Genomic DNA, 16,561 nt, shown 5'->3' on the forward strand with positions numbered 1-16,561 from the left:
AGACCACCAGTTACAGTTACGAGACAGACAATGAATGGTTGACGAGAGACGAACAGACAGGTTACTAATTCACACATTTTAATAAGCACACTTATAAGGCATAAGTCTTGTCATTTAAAGCATGAGAGATGCACAGGGACAGAACACAGATATTTGTAATGTATTAAAAGCAGCGTGAGCAGATATTCTGCAAATAGGACACATTTTACCCTGTGTGGTGAGGAGTACTCGCTCTGCGTTGTTTGGTAAGCCAAGCCAGGATGGGGTCTGTGTGTCTGGGAGTAATTCCACCCACTGAACAAACTCATCACGTCTAGAATAAACAAACAAATAATGTTTAAATGAAGGTTATAAAATGTATAAGATAGGAAGGGATTTCAACACCAGGAAAATAAAAAGCCCAGCCACCAATTTAAGATGATCAATATTGACGTTTGATTAACTTTACCTTATGCCATCTGGCATTTGGATATCTTTATGTCCGTCCACTTTGCAAGCCAGTTTAAATTCACTGTCAAAACTAGAAGTTGTGAAAAGCCTCTCAAGAAAAGTGTTGAGTAGCCTCTGGTCAAATTCGTTGTCAATTCGACCACCATAAATGGACTGGGCCATAAGAGTCTTCAAGGCAGACCATGGGATCTTATCTGGAGAAATGTTTTGACGTCCCTTAAGTGGAGTAAAAAAAAAATAAAAAAATTAAAAGGTTTTTTATTTCCTCCAAGATTTGATACCTTTGCCACAGCAGCGGAGAATGGCAATTCCCATAATGCTACACTCTTCCATCCACTAGACCACACAACTGCTTCCTATCACTGACTGACACCGTCAGGTTATGCTTACATACTTCCTAGTATTTCGTTTACAATGCCTCACCTTTGTAGTGTCATCCAGCCACGTGTCCACAGTGTCACAGGCAGATCGGAGATCGGATTCGCCAAACTCATATTTCTTAGACCAGCCTAAAGGTGCATATCGCAGACGCTCTTGGATGATAGCATGGAACCAGGCCAAGAGGAAGTATAAACGAGCACGCTCATTTGGAGCCTAAAGACAAAAATATGATTTTTTAAAAAAATAATATTTCTTTAAACTAACAAAGCATACAAATATAAAAATGTCTAAACAAAAATCTAAGGTATTGTACAAGTAGGAGTTTAGGCTAAAGAACCATTCCATAAGTTCCATTTTGCTAATACTACCATTTTTAGGAGGGATGGATATACAGAACTGGCTTTAGTGATTAACTTATTTGGCTGGATCAGGTTGCAGCACTGAAACCTGCTCCAAGAACGGCAATCATTTAAAAAGTGATGCAAACAGTCCATTGGATTCAAGTCTATACATGTTTGCCTGGATGCATACACAGTATCCTGCCCCCAGGATGTGGCATAGTAGAAAGGCTGGTGTCCGTTTAAATGAGGAAGCGAGCCTCCGATATCCATTAGTCTACAAACGTCTTGGTGATGTACAAGTGCAGCGTTTAGATCTACCTGATCATCAATACATTTAGTGGGAGAACTGTACCTTAGAAAATGTATCATCATTATAGAGGTAAGTTATTTCTTAAACCTTTTCCCCTTGCTATGATGTAGTAACCACAAATAATGATAAGTCCTAGCGAACGCCAGGTGACTGAACATGTACTCACTTTACAAATCCTGGAGACAGGGATGCTGCTGAAAGTCCTCAGCATGTTGGCCTTCACACCAGGAGGTGGCTCAAAGACAAAGATGCGTCCAGCACGGAGTAAGTTCACAGGTACCTGTAATAGAACACAATCTGGTGTAACTAAAGGATCTTCCTAAAAACGCACAACTCTCATATCATGTTTAACAGCCACGCTTTTAAAGGCCAGTAAAAAGCAAGTTCTTAAGGAACCTGTGATGGCACAGGCCATCCTGCAGCTCTACAAGCTCTGCTCCTGCTAACCGAGTACGGTCTCTAAGGAACAGACTGTATAATAAGCCAAGTCCTACCTTAGGGTTGATTTCCATTGTTAGGAAAAGTCTGAAGCAGGAATGTGGCTGCAGGGAATGAAGTTTCTTCTCCAACTGCATCAGCCAGCCTGGGGCCAAATGCACGTTTTTCAGCATCACCCATCTAGGGAAACGCACAGAATGGACATTTAGAACAGCAAGGGAAAATTCCACACAATACTTCATACTGCTATACATTTGTCCTTGAAATGCAACACATCGAAAACTACCCTCCTCCCCTTTGATCACCTCCCCGTGCAATCGTCAAAGTTTACATGTGGCTCTGTTATTTGTGGGTTAATGTTTTTTGCATGCACTCAGTTATCCACCCATCTTGGTGAGAATGATTGATTTTATGTGTAACTCGGGCTTTAAAGAGTAGTCGATTGCCAGAGAACGTCTAATTTATACAATGTCTAATGTGTTTGGAAAACATTATTTCCAATATATGGAACCCACCTGCCCGATTTCACAGCTGTGTTTATGGCTTTCTCAGCTTGACTGAAACCCTCGGCCGAGCCTAGAAAACGGAATGAATGGTTAGATTGTGGCATGTAACAACTTAACGAATGTCATTCGGCTTGACAAACGTTCACTTACCGATAGCAATAGATGTAATCTGGGTGTTTTGTTCAGCTGCTAAGTCTTCACCACGTCCACTGGCATCATAACCCGGAACAGAACACATCAAAATTGGTGTGCTGGGTTTTACCTAAACAGATGGCAACCATGAATGGATTTTAAACAAATCCCGACACCAGTGAAATAGTTCATAGAACCAGTAATCACCAATAAAGTCCATAAAAACATTTTGAAACATAATTCTGACTGCACCCTGTACATCTCAATTATGTTCATTACACAAACTGTATATATTGATTAGGAGAAAATGTTACCAAAGAGTTTGATTCACGCACTAGCAACATGGCTTTGAACAAAGTGACCTTTAACTGATACAGAATTTGCCTTAAACATGTCAACTGCTCATATGGATACGCTTAGCATCGCTTATACATGCTCCTAATCTCTAGTAGTAGTAGTAGAAACTGTGATGGAAGATGATTAGACACAAAGTTTGCTCGAGCTTGTGTTTAGCAACTGGAACCGTTTTAGACAATAGCTTTTTTTTTTTTTTTTAAACCAATTTAATAAGGAAAGAGGCAAGATGGGGAGGTAGCAACAAATGTTATACCTCTGTGTCCACAATGTGTGCCAGGTCCAGCGGCTGGTCTATGACGGTCATAAAGGAATCGCCAAGGATTGTAGATACAAAGATGTGCGCCATAGCTAGCAGGCGATCAGGTCGGAAAGCCTGAACAAGGAGTAAACGACGGACAGCTTGCCCAATAGGTGCTGATAGGAACAAACAAATCCAAATTAGAAAATAAACCCTCATCAGGAAGGCCACAAGTATGTAATGTGCATCAGTAAACTGCCAAACTAGCTGCCACACGACTGGGGTAACTAGCCTCAATGTCTATCTTGCCTCAAAGTCCAGGCAAATCAGCAGTAAAAATATTGAGTGAGTATTAACTGCTGCTGAGATGTGTGGTCTTCAGTTTAGAAACATCTACATATGCTTTGCTGGACCAGGGTCATTTGCACTCTTTAAAAGAGTGCTGTAAGATTTTTGTGAGCGATTGCTTTGCAATTTACCATTTTAAATTGAATCACTTAAAACATTACTCTAAACTACTAGTCCTCCAAAGAGAATGACAAAGCCTTAGTTACCCTTAGCATTACAAAAGTGATGGCTCATATTTGGCATTCTGGCAATGCATCATGGCAAACATAGCGACAATCACTACTCTACAGTAACATATCAATACATACAGCTAAAACATGAAAAACAGGAATTGCAAATAAAAAGGATGGACTATAGTTTGCTAACATGGAGCTCCTGGAGTATAGCAATGTACTATCACACACAGATTTGTTAACACTTACTTGCTGGCTTTTCATCACTCCAGATGTATGGTACAGTCTGTTCTGGGGAGCTGCTCTCCAGCCAGATGCAGAATTGCTACAAAACACAGATTAGATTAGTTGCCGAGCTCGATAACCACCTAAAATAGAAGTCACACTGGAATGACTTGAACATTAACACTTACTTCATCTGCTTCGACCTTTGCCATCACGTCCTTGAACTCTGGCAAGTTGCCAAGGCGTATCATGGCTTCCACTTGCTCCTCTGAAAGACCATTGATTTTGGGTACGGATGATGATCCAAGAACAATCTCTCGTCCTCTTAGGAAATGTTGGAATTCCAGATCATAAGTAGGTTCCCTGAAAAACAAAATCCAGCATTTTATTAGAGATAATTGGAATTCGAGAGAAAGAGAGGACATGTGTTCCTGTCTGGCAGCGGTTAGTCGTGATGGCCATTTTGTGCTCTTGGGTAAAGTAAAAAAAGTTTAAAATGAATAAAACACGAGCTGCAAAACATACCGCAATGAGAGAGATTAGACAACCAGTATTGCAGGAAGTCTTAAAATATGGCTAATTCTGCCTAAAACGTCACCGTGTATAAAGTAGATCTGAAAGTTGCCAAGTCAAGACAGAGTACCAGACGTTTTTTCAAGAAATCATCATGGTACAATATTTGTGTTTTTGCAAGACCATAGCAACATGTAAGTGAAAGCACAGGAATCATAATTTTAAGTAACTACATAATATTTTACAGAATTTGCTTTAATAGCGTGTTCTGTAGGACACAAATGATCAGATTTCAGGCACACTGGGCATAATTTTGTCACCAAGTGACACGAAGCACTCCTGTTTAATCTATGTTTCTTTCCTGTGTTGAACCCTTCCAGTTATGATGGGGCTCTACAGCACAGACATCTTGTTTTAATCATAGATAATAACAATTACCCAATCGTTCCCTTCAGTTTTATTCTTGCGAGGAGCATGGCAAATGTCAGGTGATCATTGTGTAGCATTCCTCTCGCCACCCTGTTGAATGCAACCTAAAGACAAAATAGAAGAATAGTAAATCACAGCTTCATCGGCACTACAGAAGGAAGCCAAGCTTCATCGGCACTACAGAAGGAAGCCAAGCTTCATCGGCACTACAGAAGGAAGCCAAGCTTCATCGGCACTACAGAAGGAAGCCAAGCTTCATCGGCACTACAGAAGGAAGCCAAGCTTCATCGGCACTACAGAAGGAAGCCAAGCTTCATCGGCACTACAGAAGGAAGCCAAGTTTCATCGGCACTACAGAAGGAAGCCAAGCTCCATCGGCACTACAGAAGGAAGCTAAGCTCCATCGGCACTACAGAAGGAAGCTAGGCTCCATCGGCACTACAGAAGGAAGCTAAGCTCCATCGGCACTACAGAAGGAAGCTAGGCTCCATCGGCACTACAGAAGGAAGCTAGGCTCCATCGGCACTACAGAAGGAAGCTAAGCTCCATCGGCACTACAGAAGGAAGCTAGGCTCCACTACCTACCAGGTCTACAGAAGTAAGCTAGGTTTCATTGACTCTACCGAAGGAAGAAAACAAACCAAACAAAAACAAACAACTATGTAAACCATTCTAGTTACAAATATTCAAGAGTACCTGGAAGAGGTCTTTAGTGATCACAGAGAGACGCTGAGTGTGGTCCGTGGTACCTTTCAGATTCGCATTCTCATATAGTACAGTGTGGTATATATCCAAGAAAAATTGCAATGAATACTGGTACAAGAAGTGTATCTGGGAGAAACAATTTTTTTTGAAAAAAATTAGTTTATTAATTGGGCAGTATAACTCGACAAAAAAAGAAAAAACATCTTCTAATAAAACACACCCAGTAAAAAGAGTTTTATGACAAACTGATACAAGCCTTACTTGTTTGAGAGACTCCATTGTAAAATAAATGCTGCTGCAAGCTGTAGAGAGAGGTAGGTACTGCTGAGATACAGTCTCCACCTCCTGCATGATGATATCCGTTTCTGCCACTTTACGGGTGACTTCTGCCGCCTCTTTCTTGAGGTTCTCCAACGTAGTGATAATTGTGTCGTCATCCAAAATGCGTCCTTTCACCTCATTCAGAGCCTGGAGAAGGGACTTCTCCAGCTGTCGTAAACGTAGCTGAAATTCCCCTAAATGACGCGGAACACATTTCAGAAACATCTTTGCTGTGATTTAAATTTTATACATCAGTGATGGCTAACCCTTGCCAAGGTTCCCAGAGGACATTTCCCAAGATGCTCAATCATCCTTTACAGTGGATGAGAATCCTGAGAAATCTGGTCATCATGTAGTATCAAGGTTCGCAATCACTGGTCTACATAAACCAGCAAAATCCAGGATTTTAACACAGTGCTGCTGTATATAATGTACAAAAACTAAATAACTCTAGAGAAGATTATTTCACATAGTAGCTGTTGGACTAGTTCTAGATTACATTAAGAGGCCTGCTTTGTGTGAGAGTCTCGGTGGTTCCTGAACCAAGTCACAGCTTTGTGTAGACCAGGGGTTCCTTTTTGGACCAAGGCACAATAATATGTAAGAAAAATGTTCCAGCCTAACCAGCTTTCTTTTTTCCTCCAAATGCATCTGCTAAAATTAGACATTTTATTGAAACCTTACCCTACACAATATGTATATGTCTAGCCAAACTAACTTTTAATTTTAAATTATTGCCAGATGGGAACCCCAATTGTAATGCTGACACCCCTACACTTTCAAGTTCTGCTCACCATTTTCAGCCAATGACACCAATTCTGAGATACTTGTGAAAACTAGAGATTACATTGTAAAGTTTAGGCCAATGTAGCTGAAATGGTAACATTTTCAAATACATTTGCTTAAAAATTGTAACTTCCTTTTTAATTCTCCATAATTCCGAGGACTTACTCTAAGAGCTACACACATCCACAGATCGGTAGGTAATGGTAGGGTTTAGAGAATTAACCTTTTCCCAAAATAAATACCTTATGTTTAATTATCTATCTTATCAGTGAATATCAGAATACTTGAATTTTATTCACTTTAAATGTTGAAGTTAAAGCACTTTAAAATAGATCACTACAAAGCTGGACATATTCAGCAGCCTGTACCTTGTAGTTTAAGAAGATCTGATCGCTTTTCGTCTACATCAGGTCTTTCAGCTTTAAGGACCTCATTCAAACACTGACTCTGCAAACTACTGCGAGTTACTGTGAAGTTTACAAATGTCACACGGGAGCAGAGATCTGGTGGGAACTCAACCTTAAAAAAAAAAAAAAAAAGACACCGTAAGCACAGAACAGACATAATATAGAAAGCAGTAATTTTTAGAATGCTACATACTGTGGGGTCTCTGGTCGAGAGGAAGATGACAAATGATGGGGACAAATCAATGTCTTGATCTCCTAGAGTGATCAGCACTCTGCCACCAGTTCGACGAACTTCACGGTTCAGTACAGGATTCAGAATTGGATCATAGCTTTCAACATCCTAAGTAAAGGCAGTATTACATAGTAAAATATACACAAGCTAAGAAAGATAGAAAGCTAGTACAAGGGAACAGATTTTATGCAATACAATAATCACCTTGTGTAGCCATTATTTAAGGTAAGGAAATTAAAAAAAAATAAACCATATTCACCTGCACCAGAAGTGGGTTACCGAAACGGAGAGCACTTTCTAAATTCTTCCTAAACGCATCATCCAAGAAGCTGGTACGTGTAATTTTGCGATCTTTGTATTCATTCATGATAAACTCCGTAGCTTGACCAGAAGGATCGATAATCAGAGGATATCTGCACAAACAGAAGTGTTCAAATTGAATTTACATTCTGCTAGTCACTTGGCTTATACACTAGACATTCGATCAACTTCATAAAACCTGAAATGCATCATTTATTGCAACGCTAATTAAAAATATTTAGTAGATTTCGAATCCTATTCTTCGAGCTTAACCAGTTAACTCTGCTTTAAGGAACAAAATGTAAGCTGGCTGTATACCTATTAAACCGTTTCAACATGATGGCATTTTCTGTGCACAAATCATCAGCGGGTAAAGAGCTTGCTTGCCAGCGAAGGCGTTCATCTGCATTGGAGAGATATTCTGTTCTTGCAATGTCTGTGCGGAACTGCATGGGGAAAAAAAATTGTTTACATTGGTTGCATATCAGAAATATTTTGCATAAATAGAGTAGGGCTTTCTAATCATTGCTTCGCTTGCCCTTAGTCCTAATGCGGACAGGACTGAGTAGAATTGGTCTCTTGGACAAAGTCTTTCTTCTAAGTAGAGAAGAGCTTTGCCAGAGTTCTACCCCCAATAAAGACTAACATTCCAAACAAGACAGCGTTCCATTCAAACTGCACAGAATGTTTATCTAGGATGTTACAACACTTGCTTATCCGTGTCAAGAGTTAATGTCTAACCAATGATCTAGAAGAGGTCTTCTACATGGAATGCCAATGAGGTCCATGCACTGAAGTTCTGTATTTATCCAAGAAACGCTAACCACTTGCCGTTTTTTGTAAATGGGCATACATTGCTTTTTTGTTACATTATTCTATAGGTACCCTGTCATTCAAGCAACCCATCTTCAAGAAGATTGCAAATTGGAATCCTGATTTTTTTCTATTTTAAATGCTTTGCATTTCTGTAGCGTGTGTGCACATGCATAGGTTTTAATTGGTGAAAAAAAAAAAAAAAAAAAAAAAAAAGAAATAATTAAATAATAACTCCTCTCAAACCGTAAAAACACATTATAGGAACAGAAGAAATGAACATAGAATGTCCTTGTTGGTGGCCATTTTGAACAACTGCTGTTTAACCCCTTAAGGACACATGACATGTGTGACATGTCATGATTCCCTTTTATTCCAGAAGTTTGGTCCTTAAGGGGTTAAACGGGACACCAAATATTTTTACAAAAGTGGAAATAGTCACCTGGATGTTGGCTTGCTGCAAATGGTGAGACCATGTTGTGAATAGGTTCTGACGCATCTGTTGGTCAAAGTAGCCGGCATATGCAATGAAAGCTGCAGACAGCAGGCAGTCACCAGCAATAGTGGACATCTGGTTTTTGAAGGTTTCGCTGGTCTTCTCCCATCTTTCTCGTTCAGCAGATAAACTTTTCAGGAGGGCAGTACTGCGGTTCACCTACATCAGGACACGAAGGATGGAGAAATTGTTCACTAAATACGTGATTTCAGAATAGGAAACTGGGGAAACCAACCACAACACAGTAGTTGCTTCCACCAAGAATGGTTGGCTTGGAATGTATTAAATAGCTAAATAAAAGGCGTGCAGTTTATTTGAAGAAAAAAAAAAAAGTTGAAGCACCTATTAACTGGTCTAAGTCCCAACCATATTATTAAACAATCCCAGTGGAAGGATGTTATTTACCTTTGCTTCAACAGCAGCCAAGTCGGCTTTAATTGCCTGAGCTTCAGAAATCAGAACAGCGTATTCCTCCTTATAGCGCGCAATGCTGGCTTCCAGGTCATGGATCATCTGTTCCACTTCATTTGCTTTAGCTTGGTTGTCTTTGGCATCATCCTCCAGTTTCTGCAGCTCGTTTCTGAGAGGCTCAACACGTTTTAACATGTCTGCGTAGTTCAGCTATTACCACAAGGAGATGGGGTACAATAACAAAAATAATTAGGTAGGCAATAAAAAGCTGGGAGGTTTAGCAAGAAACCATTGAGGACTAACCTGTGACACTACAAAATTAAAACTGCCTTTACCAAGATACTAACCTTGCCTGTTGGACAGAAAATGTCCACAACATCAGGAATGTCAAATTATTACTTACAGACCCTCTAAAACCGTAATGACTGTTTGCAGGTCATGCACCCATCTTTATGGCGTTATTTCTAACATGACCTACTTTCTGGGTATGTTTTACAAGTAACTATTGGAGACAAAGTGGACATGGTGCTTTTTGATGTAGCCTTCTTGTGCACTAAAAGGTACAATGTTACAGAATATTGCATGTAAAAGTGTATAAAACAAAACAAAAAAAAAACAACGAAAACATCTGTCTAGATTAGAACATTAAAACATACCTGTGCAATAGCCCATTTTACCATGGGACCACAAGCCAGCGAAGCCCTGTTTACGATCTCATAATTGTAACTTGGATTTGACATATAGTTTTTCTTCATCTTCTCCCGGATGGCATCACTGGGAGAGAAAAAAAATATATAAAGCAAAAAATAATTTTTTATTAGAATTGTTGCTAGGTATTTCAAAGGATTAGACCTGTGATTTCATTATTCAAATCTAGATCAAGCTAATTATTTGGGACAATTTCTACATGAAATTATCTTTTACGGGAACACTTAAAATCTCTAGCCCAACGGAGTGACATGCTCCTTATTTTAAAGAGACAACCTGGATGAACAAACCAATTTACAACATCGCTGTCCACTCCGATTACTATGACAGGTGTTGGAGAAATGTCCCGTGTGCTGTGAGGACGATCAACCACAATGGGACCATATATGAAAGGCTCCTCAAGCTCTGCGCTATTTGTAGTGTTTGCAAAGGTGAGGGAATATGGTTGAAGGAAGAGAAGAAAAGTATTAGTCAAAAGAATTTCATATTAGTCTTTTTAAATGGATTGTCTGCTTTCACAGCAAAGGTAGGAATAACAGGGTGGACAGCTCAATTGTAAAGTGCCCAGTCATCCACAAAATATATGGTTGCACCTGCTAAATGATGGATTTGATCCACATATTGTGACAAACTGCAAGGCGGCTTTATGGTGTTATTCAGGGTTACAGGGAGAATTCAAAGTGAATTTTTAAATTCAAGGTTAAAAGAACTGGAAACATTGTCTAAGGTAGAGATGCTTTCAGTTTTGCTACTTTGGCCTGAAATTTTAAATTCCCTTTGAATAACCCAGTTATTTGGAAAGAACCAATTGCAGGGAGCCTAATTGCAGGACAGGGCAAGGCTTTATAAGCCTTACCCCGGCCTGCGGAGCTCAGTCTGCGCCTTGCCCTCGTCGGGTGAAAATGGATTAATTTTTTTAGTGTCTGGTTTTTTTTTTTTTTTTTTACAAGTTCAACAGGTATGATGGTTTTTTATTTGGCCTTTCTTGGGGCTGAAAAATGAAGATTTTAGAAAAAAAGACGACATCAAATGGTAAGTTATTTTTCTTTACAGGTTATTTTATTCCCCTTTCACTATTTTTAGGGTGAGGGGGGTAGGTAGGGAATAATTTTTTTTTTGGTTGGGTGGGTGGGAGGTGACTCCTAGTCACCTTGGAAGGGGGGGAATTTTCATTTAGGGCCCCCACCCGCCGCTCAGCGGTGGTGGCTGGGGGAGGACAATTGGTCCCCCTTATTGTTGTGCGCCGGTAGCTACCTCCTTGTAATAAACTGAATGAACAAACGAACACGTTCGTCTGAAATTTCTAGTAATTCATTCGTCTTTCTGACGAATGAATAGATGAAATTACCGTTCACATGCCTAAGTGTTTAACTGAGCATGTGCGGGAATCTTACAGCACTATCTAGTATGGGCAGATGACTCGTCCCACAGGGACTTAATCTACCCACACAAAGATGGCGGCGCCCTGAATATAGGTTGGGGCAGAAAATAAAGATAAAAAAAAAAATAGGTTATATGGGGGGCTTAGGGGCAACTAAAGGGTCAGTTAGATGTAGTGGAGCCGGGAGGGGGGTTTAAAAAAACACAACAGGATTCGGCCATGACAGTGCCGCTTTAAGATAACAAATTACACTCATTTTCAGATCTCAAATAAAGATCAAATCTTCAAAATCCTCATGTAGAAAAATTCAATTTTAGACCTGTGCAGGTTAGTGTTAATAAACATCTTAATAATTTAAAAGTGAAAAACCAGTGTGGACCAGCTAAAATTCCAGCAGTGTTGCTGAAGCTCAGTGTGCCAGCAATTGCTAAACCTGTCACTACCATAATCAATGAATCCCTGGTGCCAGTATACATACCCAAACTTTGGAAGACTGCAAGAGTAGTACAGAGCTATACTTTGGTATCTAACTATCGCTTGATATCATTGCTCCCAGTATTGTCAAAATTCTTGGAAAAATGCGTCCACACGCAACTATGCGATTATCAACTATCAAATTAGCTGACCCCTGACCGATCAGGCTTCCGTCCAAATCACTCAACTGCTACTGCTCTCTTAAAAGTTTGCAATGACATCCAAATTGGCATGGAACAAGGAGACTTAACTGGAGCTATTTTCCTTGATTTTGCCAAGGCCTTTGACACAGTAGACCATGGCATTCTTTTGCAAAAAGGCATTGGTGATCGTACGCTAACCTGGTTTTGATCGTATGTTTCAGACCGATTGCAATATGTGACCATTTCTGATGGCGCTTCCCTCCTTCTTCCAGCCACGTGTGGTGTTCCCCAAGGCTCCATACTCTGACCTCTGTTATTCACATTATTTATAAATGATCTGCCTAACGTCTGCAAATCCTCAACTGTACACATGTATGCAGACGACACTAATCTACGCTAGTAAACCCAAACTACCGCAGCTTAAGGCTGTGCTCCAAACCAATTCACAGAGGTAGAAAAGGGGATAGCGGATGAAAAAAAAACTCTTCCTAAACACTGACAAAACCCTTACAATGATCTTTGGAACTGTAACTAAATTACGTAAACTACAAAATACACAATTGTGTATCAGAACAAATTCAAATAGCACACTGACAGCAGTCTGCTCTTTTAAATATCCAGGTATGTTGCAGACCCCAATCTATCCTTTGGCCTTCACATTGAAAAAATATCTTCAAAACTTTACCCAAAACTAGGTGTCCTGTAGAGAAACAAATCCTGCCAAAGCCCTACAGTACCGCTTTGTACTAGAATGTAACGGACATGTTAAAAGAGCTAAACTGGCTGTTGCTAGAATCCCGACACACACTTCATCTTTCCAGCCTTGTGCATAAGAGCATTTCTGGGGAGCTCCCACCCTACCTGAGTGGGCTGTTCCCACCTCCTATAACCTTCAATACAGTACTAGCACGATATTTAGCATAGTGCTATACAAAAATAAAGTGGCTTAATCCTCCTTTTCCTACAGAGCACCGCAATTATGGAATAACCTCAGGGACACAGTCAAATCTTTATTCAATCTAAAATCTTTTAAGAGATCTATCTATGTACAGAATGCAACGGTCATGGTTAATTATATTTATTACTGGTTATGTATGATAGATAGATAGATAGATAGATAGATAATATTTGTATATTGTATTTTTGTAATATTGCATCCTATTGTAACAATGCAATGTTTTGTGGACCCAGGACATACTTGAAAACGAGAGAAATCTCAATGTATCCATCCTGGTAAAATATTTTATAAATAAATAAATTATATCGCACAGACTACGGAAGCAGAATAAATAGATTGAAATAACTTGCTATTAATTTGGAAATAGTTTGGTTAGTACAATGTACAGATGAAACAAATTGATCTCTCTCCCTTATCAATTTGCCAGCCTGTCCAGGAAGCAGATTTCTTCACTCCCCACCAGAGCTTTAAACTGCCAATTACATAGGCCCACAAACACTGCACTCAAAGGAGCAGGAAAAATAATTTACCACCGAGGACTGCCAAAGTGACTCTGTGGTAGGTGGGAGAAGAAAGCAGAGGTAGGGTTTAAGGGGACAGAGCAGATTATTAGTTCTGAAAGATTTAAACTACGCTCCTGGGAGATGCAGATATGAGCTGTGGCAACGTTCACAATATGATTTTGCTATCAAAGACAGGAGGAAGGAAGGGGTTAATGCAACATTTTTCATGGCTAAACGCTAGCAAGTGACAGAAAAATGTTAGTCCTGCCATAACGTAGTAGTTTATAGGGCGCCAACATAATTCGCAGTCCGGTACAATTAGAGAAAGGGCTGAAGAAGTTCCAGCGCAACCAAGCTTCCAATCTATGGTATTCAACTCTACAGGATTCAAACCTTCGTTTCCCAGTTCTAAGGCAGTGACGTTACCACTGCTTTAACCAGCCAATAGAACATGTTAAGGCAGGTCACTGATTGCCATGCATGTGTCATGGCCAAATCCAGCAGCTCGGAACTTAAACACACAAGTGTTTTTAGCACAAAGTGTAGATCCATAATTTTGCTTGAACTGATGCAACCATGGCTTTTTTCCAATGACTGGTTCACTTTAAGAAATTGAAATGGACAGTATCTGTCTTCACCATGACAAATAAACAGGCCAAAGGGACTGAGCTGCACTGTAAATACCTTAAATCCAGGGCATTAAGGTTGATAATGTTGGTGATGAAATTATCCCTGAGAAAAACTGTCCTGATCTTTTTCCAGTCACTCGTCTCCTCCCCCAGAAGAAGACAGATAGATTCTAAGGCCAGTTTTACTGCAGCAGGAGGATTTCCCATTGCTTTAACTTCAACAAGGTGCTGTCTTTTTATAGAACTCACCGCTATTAGAAGGTGAAAACAGTATTAACATGCATGTGTTAGTACATTCTCAAACCACTGCTGGCGACCGTGAAAGCAATTCGAGTTCGAGGACATAAGATTCCTTATTATGGTAGCAATCATTGGGCTTATGTAGTACAAGGTTTTGAATGGTTTATCTCATCCTTGTGAGTGATTAGGGCAAAGTGTGAATTATCAGTAATTCAAAGTGAACTTAAAATATTGGGGCCTAAAAGTAGAAATTCCCTTCACAATTCTGGACAATTTACACTTTAGTGAATAACATTGCCAATCAGATTTTTTTTTGGCACAGATTGGAGGAATTCTACATTCTGATCGAGGGCCAATAGATCAATGGGAACTACAGAATGTATGGATTAATCTTAAACAAGACCATTTCAATTTATATTCTGAGGTTTCCATCCCCACCCCGCACTAAAGAAATTAATTAAATATGACAATCCAATATGAACAATTGCCTTCGATCCTCAGCAGTGGTTGCACGCAATTCATTTAATCACCTGATCTCTTCAGCGGAAAAGTTTACAATAGTTGGGATGAAGTTTTCCCTCATAATGACGGACCGAATCTGCCTCCAGTCCGTGGTGCTCTCACCCAGCAGCAGACAGATGGACTCTAGTGCCAGTTTCACTGCTGCTGGTGGATTAGCCATAGAACGGACCTCTACCAGATGTTGCTTCTTTATTGACTTAACAGCTAACAATCGTGATCAAATTGGATCAATCACAGAGCAGAGAGAAATGAGGAAACAGAAGAAAAAAAACACGGAAAGAAAAAAAGACAGTAGGGAAATTTAATTAGAGAATTCATTTGATGACAGTATAAAACATGCAATTTAAACACACATACTATAACCATCTCCATTTACAATACAGATAGAGTAATTTAAAATTATTATTATTTTTTTAAATCTGTTAGTATGGCAAAAAAGCCATCTAGTTCTGAATTAAAGCAACACTATAGTCACCAGAACAACTGCAGCTTAATTTAGTTTTTATGTTGAGTAAAATTGCCCCCTTCAGGCATTTTCATGCAAACACTGCCTATTCAGAGAAGAGGCAGTGTTTACATTGCCCCTATGGACCACTCCAAGTGGCCACTCCTTAGATGGCCACTGGAGGTGCCTCCTGGCTCAGTGCTGCACAGTAGGCAGCTCTGCCGTTCAGAGCGTGGGGACGCTGAATTTTCCTCATAGAGATGCATTTATTCAATGCATCTCAATCAGGATGTGCGGATTGGCTAAAACAGTGTTTGGCCTCGCCCCTTGCTGATTTTATCCAATCCAATGCTTTCACCACAGGAAAGCAATGGATTGGCTAAAAAGCTGGGATTCTGATGTCACCAAGGGGGCGGGGCCAGCGCTGGCAGACTAGGGGCGACACAGGAAATAAGGTGAGTTTTAACAACTTTTAAGGGGGCAGCAGAGAGGCAAGCCACCTAAACGGTGGGTTAAACACTATAGGGTCAGGAATAAATGTTTGTGTTCTCTTAAAGTCACATCTTTATCTTATTTTAAAACTGAAAAATATGGACTCGAACCACACTAGCACTTAATAAAATAAAAATGCTAGCTTTCCAGGAGCAGTATGCACATTTTCATCACTTTTTATGAAGTGCCATGAGATTTTAAAAGTAACATTAACCACAGCTGTCATGTTTGTCAGCAGACAGGCGCAGTTCATCACATTGCATCTCTGGAAAGATTTTTTTTTTTTAACAAATAGCTTGTGTTATCCCACACACACCTTTTTCACTGGGCTAAAAGCATTCAGTTTGACAAGTCCCTGACTTGCTGATCTCCATGTAAAAGCTGTGTCTGTGCAAAACCAATTTCTTTTATAAATATAAAAAAATAATAAAATTAAAAAAAAAGGAGCGCAATAGAACATGTAGAGGATTAGCAAAGATAAAACACTACAATGTCCATCCTGCCCCACCAAACTGCAAAGCAAAAAAAAAAAAGACACTGAAAAATGTCCTGTTTTCGCTAGCAACTAAGACAGTAATCAGCCAACAAATAACAATTACTTTATCGCAGGATATCTGTACTGTAGCCCTTTTAAAGCCAGTGATGGTTAGCTATTTATTCGTGAAAGGGTCTCAAAATGCACAGCTATCATTCCAAGCGGAGAATAGACTCAGGAACCTTCAAAAACAAATGATTAACCATCCCTGCAGTTATT

General features: G+C 39.8%; 1 protein-coding gene across 2 annotated transcripts in view; it reads right to left on the bottom strand.

The window, feature by feature from the left end:
• DYNC1H1 (dynein cytoplasmic 1 heavy chain 1) overlaps positions 1-16,561 on the bottom strand; it is a 49,642-nt gene that overhangs the window by 5,758 nt on the left and 27,323 nt on the right. Inside the window, exons 52-72 of one of the 2 annotated variants that reach the window (XM_063440287.1) lie at positions 14,164-14,359; positions 9,969-10,086; positions 9,307-9,522; positions 8,848-9,060; positions 7,911-8,038; positions 7,552-7,705; positions 7,254-7,400; positions 7,022-7,172; positions 5,808-6,061; positions 5,538-5,672; positions 4,851-4,945; positions 4,088-4,262; positions 3,924-3,999; positions 3,169-3,329; positions 2,577-2,688; positions 2,436-2,496; positions 1,977-2,100; positions 1,649-1,762; positions 874-1,044; positions 449-666; positions 210-313 (exon numbers count right to left, since the gene is read on the bottom strand). In XM_063440287.1, the coding sequence (XP_063296357.1) occupies positions 210-313; positions 449-666; positions 874-1,044; positions 1,649-1,762; positions 1,977-2,100; positions 2,436-2,496; positions 2,577-2,688; positions 3,169-3,329; positions 3,924-3,999; positions 4,088-4,262; positions 4,851-4,945; positions 5,538-5,672; positions 5,808-6,061; positions 7,022-7,172; positions 7,254-7,400; positions 7,552-7,705; positions 7,911-8,038; positions 8,848-9,060; positions 9,307-9,522; positions 9,969-10,086; positions 14,164-14,359 (3,123 nt within the window). Of the gene's footprint in view, positions 1-209; positions 314-448; positions 667-873; positions 1,045-1,648; positions 1,763-1,976; positions 2,101-2,435; positions 2,497-2,576; positions 2,689-3,168; positions 3,330-3,923; positions 4,000-4,087; positions 4,263-4,850; positions 4,946-5,537; positions 5,673-5,807; positions 6,062-7,021; positions 7,173-7,253; positions 7,401-7,551; positions 7,706-7,910; positions 8,039-8,847; positions 9,061-9,306; positions 9,523-9,968; positions 10,087-14,163; positions 14,360-14,878; positions 15,075-16,561 lie in introns of both variants that reach the window. The other variant, XM_063440286.1, reaches the window with a different exon arrangement.

The sequence above is a fragment of the Pelobates fuscus genome, chromosome 13 (genome assembly GCF_036172605.1).
Source record: "Pelobates fuscus isolate aPelFus1 chromosome 13, aPelFus1.pri, whole genome shotgun sequence".
NCBI lineage: Eukaryota > Metazoa > Chordata > Amphibia > Anura > Pelobatidae > Pelobates > Pelobates fuscus.